The following is a 12806-nucleotide window of genomic DNA, read 5'->3' as shown; positions in this document are numbered from 1 at the left end:
ATTCCTCTCAGGATGCACGTAGAGCATCCGTCTGCCTACCTGCACTCTGAAGGAAATCATAAGCAGCGTGCCCCAAGGATCATTCCTCAGCCCCATCCTGTTCACCATCTACATGACCCCCCTCGCAAACATCGTCAGAACCCACAGACTGAACAATAGCTCCTACGCCAATGACACCCAGCTCATCCTCTCAATCACTGAGGAGCCCTCCAATGCCAGAATCAATTTCTGCAATGCCATGACCATTGTAGCAGACTGGAGGAGAGACAGCTGCCTCAAACTCAACTCCAACAACACAGAAGTACTGATCTGCGGAAAATTGACCTCCTTGTGAGACCACAGCTAGTGTCCAGCAGAACTCGGACCAACACCCATACTGTTGAACCATGCACACAGCCTCGGCATTATCCTCAACAGCTAACAAACAATGAACCAACAAGTGAACGCAGTCTCCTCATGCTTCAATACCCTACGCATGGTCCGCAGAATCTTCAAATTGATTCCAATCAACACCAGAAAAAACGTGACACAGGCCCTCGTCACCAGCCTCCTCGACTATGGCAACACTCTCTGCACCGGAATTTCCACCAAGCTCCTCAAGAGACTTCGGTCCATACAGAGCACCGCAGCCAGATTCATCCTAGACCTCCCCAAGTGGACCCACACCACCCCTCACCTCAGAGACCTCCACTGGCTACCAATCCAGAAGAGATGCCAGTTCAAGACCCTCAAGCACGCATACAAGGCTTTACACAACCAAGGACCATCCTACATCAACCGTCGAATGAACTTCCACCTGCCAGCAAGATGCCTGCATTCCGCCTCACTCGCACTTGCACAGATCCCCGCATCCATCGCAGCTGCAGCTAGGGCTGTTCCTCCTCCTGCAGCACCGCCAAGACCTGGAACGACCTTCACTTTCGATTCGCACCCTCCCTGGCAGATTTCAGAAAGTGACTCAAGACCTGGCTCTTCCATGCAGACTCATCACCCTCAGTGCCCAGATACCCCAGGGGTGATAGTGTTGCGCCCCATAAATACTGATTAATTGACTAAAAACGACATAAGTTTGCATTAGAGAGTGGAGTGCTATCCATTGTCCGCTCTGGAATTTTCAGTTCTAGGTCACATCAAACACAGCTCTGGGACCTCCCTTCTCTACTGCTATAAAGAAAGATCTGGCAGTCTCAGCTGTCTGTCCAACCAGATACAGCTCTGTACAAGTGTAGCTGCCCATAACGCATTCTTAATCTAGTATTCACAAGGCGTACTCTTTCATTAAGACTTTCATTGTTGGTGTTCCCTTGGTATATAGAGTGAACATAAAAAGTTCCCGTAAATCTTGTTGCATCGCTTGATATTTACATTTTCGACTTTTGACTCTTCCTTTGTCCTTATTGCAGGTTCTGATCATGACGTCATTGCACCGACTAAAAGGTGACTGTATTTTGCCTACCAGAGGACGAGGCCGTACATCTCCTAATGTATACTAAGGAAACCTATATCCCTTACACAAACATGACCAGACCCAGGGTCCACTATCTCTGCCTTAAACTTACTAAGCCTTGATGAAGCCCAAAGTGCTACCCACACCCAAAGAGCGAAACACGTGTCGGCTGACCCAACTACAATATGTCTGAAGGATAGTAACCAACGTAAGGATATTTGTAGACAAAGAGAAAGAAACTAATCAATCTTTGTGAACCACAACTGATATTTACATGGGTATTTATTTGCTACAAAACCAAATGAAAGGGTAAAAATTGAAAAAATAAAAGCACCAAAAAAGATTAAAAGGTTTGCCGGAACTTATTTTGTTGCAGGATGCGAAAAACGTGTAGGGGCTCTATCAATACCAACGGAACGTCACCTAAAAAAGCCTTGATTAAGGAGTGACAGTGTGAATACAAGTATGACAAAGTGTTAAGAGCCACTGCGCTTGTAGAACTCTTATTACTTGGTAAAGAGTAAACCCAGTGTGACGTATTCCCTGGAATGTATGTGATCGTCTGTAACCGGCAACACTTGGGAAGGTTCAACTCATCCAAGCCCTTTTTTGATACAGCTTTGGTAACTTCTATTTCCTACACCATAAAGCACAGCTCTGTATCATCAATATTCGATTGCATCAAACACAGCTCTGGCAATATTCATTTTATATTTAATGCAACACTGCTCCAGCAGCAGCAATTCTATGTGGCTTCAAAAAACTGTTCCAGATGAATCATTTCTCTACTGCATCAAACACAGCTCTGCAGCCTCGATTCTTAATGTAGCTTCAAACTCAGCTCTGCATCCTCAATTCTTAATATAGCTTCAAACACAGTGCTGCATCCTCAATTCTTAATGTAGCTTCAAACACAGCTCTGCATCCTCAATTCTTAATGTAGCTTCAAACTCAGCTCTGCATCCTCAATTCTTAATGTAGCTTCAAACACAGCTCTGCATCCTCAATTCTTAATATAGCTTCAAACACAGTGCTGCATCCTCAATTCTTAATGTAGCTTCAAACACAGCTCTGCATCCTCAATTCTTAATGTAGCTTCAAACACAGCTCTGCATCCTCAATTCTTAATATAGCTTCAAACATAGCTCTGCATCCTCAATTCTTAATATAGCATCCAACACAGCTCTGCATCCTCAATTCTGGATAGCATCAAACACAGATCTGCAGCCTCGATTCTTAATATAGCTTGAAACACAGCTCTGCATCCTCAATTCTTAATATAGCTTTAAACACAGCGCTGCATCCTCAATTCTTAATATAGCTTCAAACACAGCTCTGCATCCTCAATTCTGGATAGCATCAAACACAGCTCTGCAGCCTCGATTCTTAATGTAGCTTCAAACACAGCTCTGCATCCTCAATTCTTAATATAGCATCCAACACAGCTCTGCATCCTCAATTCTGGATAGCTTCAAACACAGCTCTGCATCCTCAATTCTTAATATAGCTTCAAACACAGCTCTGCATCCTCAATTCTTAATGCAGCTTCAAACACATCTCTGCATCCTCAAGTCTGGATAGCCTCAAATACAGCTCCATTAGCATCAATCCTCTATTTCATCAAACAGCTCCGGTAGCGTCAATCCTCTTCCATATAAAACACAACCCTGCAGCCTCAATACCGGATAGCCCCAAACACAGCTCCATCAGGATTGCTCTTCTATTACATCAAACAGTGTCAATTCTATGCTGCATCAAAAACTGTTTTGGAAGCAGCAATTCTCTTCTGCTTCAAACACAGCTCTGCTGCCTCAGTTCTTGATAGAATCAAACATGTGTCAATGCTCTACTCCTTCAAACAGCTTCAGCAGCCTCAATCCTCTCCTGTAACAAACGCAGCTCCCGGCAGCCTCAACTCCTGACAGCATCAAACACAGCTCCATCGGTGCCAATGCTCTACTACATCAAACAGCTCCGGTAGCGTCAACTCTACGCAGCATCAAAAACAGTTCCAGAAGCATCATGTGTCGGCTACATCCAAGAGTGCCGGCAGCGTCTATCCTCTCTGTAGGTAAACACAGGTCTTCTGCCTCTATCCCTGATAGCACCAGACACAGCTCCAACACCCTGAGTTCTACATTGCATTAAGCAGACCTACCTTGAGGAAGGGGATGACGAAAGGCCGGAGGGGGAAGTTTGTGGCCTCCTGAAGCTTGCAGTGAAACTCCTCAATGGTCAGCGTAGAGTTCTGAAAGAAGGGAAGGAGGATGTGAGCTATATACACACTCGGAGACATCAGCCCCGGTCATTGATCAGGAATATGGCATGCTATCCCATCGCCCCGGTCATTTCATCATCAGGACCTGGCGTGATCTGCATCATGCCGTCTCCACCGAGGGGTTGAGAAGACACGCTTTATAAGGTAGATCGGGGAATAACTACACCGAATGGTAGTAGAGATACCCTCTCTTGATGTGGAAATCCGATATCTCAGAAAGTGGGATAGCAGAAAGAACCTCCTGATGGTTGTTGCTAGGGCTGTGGGCGAGACATTCACAAGGGAGGCATCGAGTTGGGTAACAAACACCTGTTATTCCGCGCCAAGATAACCCTTAGGTGAACGTGCGATTTACACATGCAAATGTTACATTATGTTATGTTATGGTATGCTATGTTATACAGGCATTGCTCAGCTGGGCAACTGGCTCTGCCTCTTGACCAGCCCCCCCCTCTGCATTCACTGAACAAGAATCTACATGTCATTTGGTGTCCAGGTCCCTGAGTGAGCAGCACTGGTGTGTACTGTACATTATGTTACGTGAAGTTTCATTACTGCGATAAAAGTTCAGTCGAGGGGTGCCCATATGATCCCATATTACAGGACACTGGGCTTTCGGTCTTGGACTTCCTTTTACAAACCATTGAAGGCGGGTATTTTTACACTTGCGAGTTCAAGTAAAAACAATCAAGACTAAAAGACAGTTGTAGTTCACGCTTTCTCTCCTATTGCACTAGTCGCCCTGCAATGCACTATTGCAGAAGCAATTCAGTTTATTTAAATTATTTTGAAGTTCAATTTACCCACATTTATTTAATTTATTTTAGTGATTCATTGCTTGCTCATTCAGGCCTGGAAACCTCTGGATAAGTGTTCCAGGCTGTTTTATAGGCTACTTCTAGATTAGTGCAGTGCAATGGTATCCGGTCTGGGATGCTACAACTGGTGGCACGAAGGTTTTCTAAATGAGAGGTCATTCCTGAAATATTGATGTCCTGGCAAAATGAAGGCCAGATGGTCACCCTGCTCACACTGAAGGGCTGATAAACCTTGGGAGTGCCAGTCTATTGTCAGCAGTGCTTAATTTGAGCCGTTGGTTTCCGGTGCTGGGCCCCAGCACTTAATTGTCAACACGGGCACTCATTACAGTCTGCCACATGGTGGAACTGTATGTCAAATTTAAATGTAAGCAAAACAACAGCCGTTTATTAATTCAATAAACTTCAAAAAGGACTAATACCTACCACCAAAGTCATTGTTATAGCTTTGGGGGTCTGGAATAGTCTAAATGGTCACTGTCAATTCTCATTGGCAGCACTGGCAGGGGCAAGGGGTGGTACAAGCTGCCAAGCTGTAGCGGCCTACTGACGAGGGCCCTGGCAATTATATTTTTATTACAAATTAAGCACTGTCAGGAGGGGATCGGGTGAAGAGAGTTCCTCCGGGCCTACCATTGCCCAGGAGGCCTGGGTGTATCACAGGTGTATTGAAAACAGAGGGGGCATCTCTCATCAGCAGCTCCCTTGTATTGCCCTAGACCATGAGTGGGGTGTTCAGTGAACGCAAGGCTGCGTCTACAAGAATGCGCAAAGATGAGCGATAAAAAAAGGACTTGCTATATACCTCGCACCTGACATGGGACATCTTTAGAGCTCTGCATTAGCTAATGTGCCTCTTTTAGCTCCTGTGATCAGGGTGAGCCTCTTCGCACCTCTCCCTCTTGTTTTCCCCACCGGTTGTTGATATGCCCCAGCTGCTCTCTCTCTGTTGACGGAGCGTTGCTATCCACCCGGTCCTTGCCCAAAGAAGGGAGCACAGGCCCTGGGTCCCAAGAATCACACCGGCCGGTGGATTCCAGACCTGTATTGTTCATTGAGTAAGTAGAAAGCTCAGGATGCCCCATATCGGATGTGAATAGTTCACCCCGTGCTTAGCTTTGTGTGATGGGTGATGTACGTATGTATGTTTGTATTGGTATTTATATAGCGCAAACCTAGCTGGGAAGCAACAGAGTGCTGTACATTACTTGGGAGAACGGGAGACATTCTACAGGATTGTATACATCAAGTGGGGTTTACACAAATACAGTTCATGCATTACATTTCACAATTTTTAAAGGCACAGGGAGATTAAGTTATTTGCCATGACCATAAAATGTGCTAAAGGCCGAGATTTGAAACTGGGCTCCCAGATTCCAAAGTCAGCGATTCTAGCCATTAGGCCTGATCTCATAGAAGCTTTTGCACTAAATGTCTCATGTGGGGACATAGCAGTGTGGAGGGGAATGCTGATTGGAGTCTGTATATGGGGGGAAAAGAGACACATGCTTTTCTGAGGTATGTGACAGGCACTGGTTCCGCCCTGTGTTATTTAAAGCCTATCCTAGGTGTCCAGTTCACATCACAGACCCCTTAACCCCTATGCCATAGCTGATGAACCACATCACCCAGCCCAGAGCCGGTAAGGGAGGAGCGGTCTCACTACTGTGCAGGGCTTTCTTTATCAGGCCCCGTTTGCTCTCTTTCTGTCAGGCCCTGTGCCTCGCTCACTGCCTCCCCTGATTTCTAGCTTGCTGTCAAGCCCTCGTCCCTCACTGCATTGCCTTCGCTGTCAGGCCCTTGTTTCTTTCTTATGGTCGCCTCTTGATATCTAGCTCGCTGTCCGGCTATTCTCCCCGCTCTCTGACACCTCTTGATTTCTAGCTTGATGCCAAGCCCTCATCCCTCACTGCCATGTCTTTGCTGTCAGGGCCTCGTTCAGTGCTTAGTTTGTAAAAAAACATAAGTGCCAGGGCTCTCGTCAGGAGGTCACTGTATTTTTCACCACACATTGCCCTTTGCCTGCGCTGCCAATGACAGTAGCAGCACAACTACAAACCATCACACTCCTACAAGTCTGACCATTCAGACTATTTCATGCCCCCAAAGTCATAAGAATGGCTTGGGAAGAGGTAACAGTTCTTTTTAATGTACACCGAATCTATAATTAACTGTTGTTGTGGTCCTCTCTAAATTTGCCAGACAGCGCCGCCTAGTGGCAGACTCTCACAAGCACCAGTGTTGACAATTAAGCACCGTGTCGAGCACCGGAAACCACCGGCTCAAATTAAGCACTGGTCTAGTTTCTGTCGTATTGTCACCTCTTGATATCTCGCTTTTTGTCTGGCGATTTTCCCGCTCTCACGGGCACCCCCTATTTCTAGCTTGCGGTCAGACCCTCATCCCTCAATGTCACCCCTTTGTGTTAGGCCCTGGTCCCTTTCTGGCTGTCAGCCATTGACTTCTAACTCACTCTCTAGAGGTCTCTCATTGGTACCCCGTGATTCCCAATTTGCTGTCTAGCGGTGGTCTATCTCTCACTGTCCCCCACGCTTTGTTATTCCTGGAGTGTTTGTTTTGGGAGACCTCATTCTTAATATGGTTTCTGGTTGTTGGGAGGGGGCACATCTGGAGTATTGTGTTTATATCTATAGGGTACATTTGGACTATTGCAGTCAGTTATGTGAGCACATGGAGCAGACTGTTCAGTTCTGGAGGTCAAATGCAGATTTGTGACTAGTGTCTGTGGTCAGAATTGTGATATTGTGCCCAGTTCCTGCGATCACATCTGTGGTATTGTGTTCCACTCTATAGGTCTCATCTGGGAGGGGGGGGGGGTTAGTACTCGAGGTCTCCTCAGGCATTGTGTTCAGTTGTGGGGGTTTCACAGTATTTTTGACTTCTTCTTGTGGACCTATCGCCAGAAGGCTTATGACAATTTGAGAATGGTCCAGAGACAGGCGTCCAAATATGGTTCATGGTTCCAACCTCCTAAGGAGAGAGGCGTATAACTTGGTAAAAATGCACAAATATTATGCATTAGGCCCCTGGTCTGGGGGGGATGTCTTTAATCAGGTTCGACGTTCAAGGAGGCAGCACCCCGACCCTGGTTCTGAGAAGGACCCAACGCAGCAGCACTCACCACGAGCCCCAGCACCAGGGTGCGCACGCGCTCCCCGATCTCGGGGGAGATGTCGTTGCCGAACTGCTGCAGCGTGGTGAGGAAGCGCTTGAGCTTGCTGAGCTGGCGCGCGCCGCAGGCCGGCGGGAGCTGCTGATTGGACAGCGAGGCGGTGGACGAGGTGGCGGGCCCGTTGCTGAAGCCATTGGGCGTCGAGGGGGCTCCGTTGATGGCGGTCGGGGAGTGGCCGTTCCCGTTCATTACTGTGGAGAGAAAAGAAGAGAAAGGGTGAGACACATGATTTACACGCAGGGGGAGACTCTAGTCTGAGCAACTGGGAGGCAGCCACATGTCACGGAGGGCTTGCCTATACATTGCAAATAGAGGCCCTTCACAGAAGCAGGCCAGTAATAAAAGCAATCAGATTCACCCCCGAGTTAAAATGTCAGGGCGCCTCCTGCCAATGCACACACTGTTCTAATCGCCACACGCCCCTCACCTGCTCCCATGTGAATGTAACACTCAATGTGGCTGATATGGCTGCCTCTGTACGCCCCATGCCCGCATAAACAGATACATAAAACACAACGCAACGACTGTTAACGGAGAGCCATGTGGACAGCTTTCCACAGATGTTCAGAGTCCTCTGCAAAATTATATTTTGCCTTCAGGCTCTCCCTTCCCCTTGGAACTAGTCATTTTTCAGACTATGTATTGCAACCGCCCGCCCTCTTGTGGCCACTTAAGGTGGTGCTGTAACGCAGTTTCCTACAATGGCCTTCATATTACAATTGGGGTTCTGCAGACGCGGTCCCATTTTGCACCCTCTGCTAGACGAGCATCTCCCTCAGGCCACTCGCTGCCACTTGGTTATCACCAATCACGCACCTTTCCCTTCACGCTGCCATCTCCCTCACCCACGGATTTCCACTTGGCATGTGCCTTAAAAAAGTGTCTCCCGCTCCCCTAAGCACCTTCCCACTTCTCTTCAGCTTCCAGCCAATGCCCCCCGGGCTTCCACGCTACAATGTTCTTCTTCCCAGTTATCCTCCTGTCATCTGCTTGTCCCTCACCCCATTCTGCATCTCAACCCGTCCCATCTCACCTCCGCCCCTTCACACCTCCTTATGGAATGATTAAGTGGTAAACTAGCTAAACAGAAGACTTCAATCTCAACTTTCTTTTTACATTTACAAAACCTGGACGTTTACTTAAGTTGTACTTCAAAAGGTATGTTAAAACATGTTAAGTAAGCAGTGGCAAACCCAACAGGTCTGATTGTAGCTGACAACCTTTGGCTTTGCTAATGCTTATTTTGTTTGTGAATGGGGTTGTATTAAGGCACGCAGCACACAAGTGGCCTAGTAACAGTGTTGGGATAGCGGTTGGTACCGTGGCTAAGTAAAACAGACATTATGTGAAAATATATATTTACATATATACTTGAGACTTATACAACTTCACATAATTATGCACCATTAGTGGTAACAACATAGTGAGCAGTTGTTTGTTGTGATTTTTGCAATTTTTAAGCACAAAATGCATCCCCGCATCAAAAACTGATCAGAGAATGCATTTTGCGCAAAAATACAGTGGTAAATGACGGATTTGCATTTCATGTAATAAAACGTAATTTCATGAAATTTCACATAATTGCGCAAAAGCAAATGACGCAAACTTCGAACACCCCTACAAAATACGAATGACACCGCAGCAGACTAATGGATAAAGAGGGCTGACTAAAGGGGAAAAAAAGGTCTTGGCTTATGAGAGACCTAAACATTTACAGATTGCAACCTTCCGAGAAAGAAGACAAAACATGACCTCAAATATAATTCCATCATATTCTCTAGTGCATTGTAGTTGTTTGTGCTGGACAACAAACCCCAAAACTCTTTGATTTAAGCCCACTCTCCTTGTGTTTGGCTTATTAGCAACATTTCAAGCTATTCCACTTATCCAATCATAATGTTGTTGTCCTTCAGACATGAATGTCTGGTTCCATGTTATATTTTCATCCCACAACATTTTAACACGCAGAGATCTCGACAATAAAATCTGTTAAAATAATGCTGACATTTACTTAAACTTTACATACCAACGATTTGGCCTAGCTCAATTTACTATTCTAAATCAGCCTTAACGTTTTTAGGGGCCTATGCCAGTTTTCTTTTTTTTTAAATAATATTTGAGGCCTGATTTGGGGTCTGATGAGAACTGAAAATTCTCCCATTTTTGGAAGAAACTTTAAAATGATTAACTCCACTTGCTGAATTCTCTTCCCAATATTATCCCTAAGTGGAGGAAATTCTGACAGTGGATTCTGCTCCATTTTTAGTTTCCTTCGCAAAGTGGAAAGCGTTTTACTTACCACCGAACTAGTAAATTGTGCTCCTAGTGAATGCTATAGCATTGCATCAGCAGGCTAAAACCCATCAAGCTTCCTCTCAGCAGAGCTAAAACTTTCCCTCAGCAGAGGTAACCGTTGCCCAGCAATCTCTCAGATGACATGAACATGGATCCAGCTTTGACCACCTCTTCTCGAGTGAGGTCACAAACTCCCCATCCCTACTAATTAAGGGGAAAGCTCCGTTAGCTGCATCTCGACGAGGTGAAGGACCTAGAGAAGAAGCTGGGTACCATACCTGTTTGCAGAGAAGAACTACACTCATACATGAATGCTGCTTGGGTCATTGGGTCATCATTGGACTGAGATGAGTAATCTGCAGCCTCCTCTTACCTAAGAAGAGGGTGGGTACCACTCCTGAAAGTAGAAAGGGTGAACCCTCACACCAGACTTCTGCTGCTCTGACTATCTGTGGACTGAGATTGCTAAACTGCAGCATTTTCCTACCCGAGAAGAGGGTGGGTACAACTCCTGGTAGCAGAAAGGGTGAACCCTCACACACGAATGCTACCCTGGCCATATTTGGACTGAGACTGGTACCCTGCAGTCTTCTCCTACCTGAGACGAGGGTTGGTACCTCTCCGGTAACTTGAGAGGATGAACACTCATAGGTGAATGCTGCAATGGCTGTATCTCGCAGATCACCTAACCATCAATTTCTACATTAGTGAGGGGTTGGTCTAATGCAAGAAGGACCTCAAGACCTGGTTCTGCGAATGATACCCTACCAACAGGGACCAGAAGCCCTCCCCCAGCACCCTGAGACCCTCACGGGCGAGTAGCTGCACTTTACAAGCATCTGATTGATTGATTAATGCATTTCAGCTGAGGCAAAGAAACCTACCACAACCTCTACAGTAAGGTGAAGAATCCAGTGACAATGAATCAGCTGAGTTGGGGGAATGTTACCAGCCTCCAAAGAAGCAAATGCTCCTGCTTACTTTCCAAGGTGAAAAACTGTGTAGCTAAAGAGCTGCACAAATGACTCTCCATCGAAATGATGGGTCATTGACCCTTTCCGCCGGTGGGGTGCATAGCCCCAGCCTTCCCTGAGCTGAAGAAATCATCAGATCACTACCCCTCATCTGAGCTGAGGGCTCCCTCTGCCTCCACACAGGTGAGCTGAAACATCCTCATCACCCCTCTGAAAAGGCGAGGCCACTTCCAAGTTCTGTCAGCAGAGGCGTTGAGCCTCCTCTCAGCAGAGGTGTGGGTCCTGACATCCATTGCTCAGGCTGATGGTATGAACTTCAAGCGCTCTTTCAGCAAAGGTAGAACTGTTTTCTCCTTAGCAATCCAGGGGTCATTTCTGTAGCCTCTTCCTGGCAGAGTTATGTGTTCCTCCATGGAATATTTACCTCATCATGAGCATCTCCTCTGCCTTTCTGCCGGGGCCAGAAACCTTCACACCATGCCTAGGCTTGGCTGAAGATCCTCACAGCCTCTTCTCAGGGAAGGCTCCTCCAGCTGCCTCTCAGCTGGGAAGGAGATTCCAGCGCCTCCCAGTTGGTGCTAAAAATCCTTCAAGCTGCTCTGCAGCTGGGATGCAGGTCCTCGCAGTGCCTCTCAGCTGAAGTTCTTCCAGCATGTAGAGTCCTGCAGCTGCTTTGCAGATGTGATATGTAATAGGGGAAGCTATTGTAAATGTTCTAGTGAACCCAGCCCTTTTTAGTGTTAGCTTCATTGTCTCCATTCTACTAGCACATAAATATTCTGTGCCTTCTCAGGTCAATCCAACCATTTCTAATGTCTACTTTATTTTATGCTATCTACCAGCAGAGACATACGTTCTATTCCTTCATGTGAACCCAACCTTTTTTAATTGAAAACGTTATTAGTGCTATGTACTCACACATACATTTGAAGCGCCGTCTCAGGTGAAACTAAACTTTGTGACTGTAAACTCTATTGTTTGCTATGTTCAAAAAAAGAATTGTCCTTCGCCTCCTCAGATGAACACAACCCACTAAAGTTGTAAACCTTATTGTCTGCAATATACCAATACAGTCATATATTTCACCCTCACAGGTGAACACAATCCATTATAATTCAAAACATCATCCTTTGGTATGAACTAACAACGAAATACCCCACACCCTTCCCAGGTAAACCCAACCCTTTGTAACTGTAAACGTTATTTTCCGCTATGTACTACTCAGACTTATCTTGCACCTCCTAGGATGAAACCACCCTTTGTAACTGTAAAAGTTATTGGGCCAGATGTATGACCCTTTCATTTAGCACCTCCCAATTTGCGACACATTGCGAGTTGCAAATTGCGAGGCGCTAAGTGAAATGTACAACAGTGTGTTTACACTGTTTTGTGACTTTTAATGGCTCAGCAGACCACCATATCTGGGACTGCTTTTTAATAAAGCAGTTTTTTTTATTTTTAAACGCAGGCCGCAAAAAAATTGTGACTCACTAAATAGGCTATGTACATTGCCCAATATGTTTTTGCATGCGCATACGCATTCGCAAACCTGTTTGCGCATGAAAAAACTGGTAGTACATCTGGCCCATTGTCTGCTAAATACTAACAAGGGGATATTCAAGTGAACCAGCTACCTTATAACTGTAAATATCCCGACTGCTGTGTTAAGCCACATAACTGTTGTGCACCTGAGCGTCTCTCAGATAAACCCAACCCTTTGTAATTGTAAGCTTTGTTTCCAGCGTACTGGCACCCAGCTATTGTGCACCCGAACATCTCTCAGATAAATATCCTTAATAAT

The 12806-nt window shown here is 46.0% G+C and overlaps 1 protein-coding gene across 3 annotated transcripts in view; it reads right to left on the bottom strand.

The window, feature by feature from the left end:
• The window catches only part of CBFA2T3 (CBFA2/RUNX1 partner transcriptional co-repressor 3), a 353436-nt gene that overhangs the window by 30946 nt on the left and 309684 nt on the right, over positions 1–12806 (bottom strand). For all 3 annotated transcript variants that reach the window (XM_086945802.1, XM_086945804.1, XM_086945803.1), the window contains exons 3-4: positions 7686–7927; positions 3606–3695 (exon numbers count right to left, since the gene is read on the bottom strand). In XM_086945802.1, the coding sequence (XP_086801928.1) occupies positions 3606–3695; positions 7686–7927 (332 nt within the window). The remainder of the gene's footprint in view (positions 1–3605; positions 3696–7685; positions 7928–12806) is intronic.

Source organism: Lissotriton vulgaris, chromosome 12 (genome assembly GCF_964263255.1).
Source record: "Lissotriton vulgaris chromosome 12, aLisVul1.2, whole genome shotgun sequence".
In the NCBI taxonomy this organism is placed as follows: domain Eukaryota; kingdom Metazoa; phylum Chordata; class Amphibia; order Caudata; family Salamandridae; genus Lissotriton; species Lissotriton vulgaris.
Note: the sequence above shows the minus strand (reverse complement) of the source record. Positions and strands in the feature narration are given on the sequence as shown.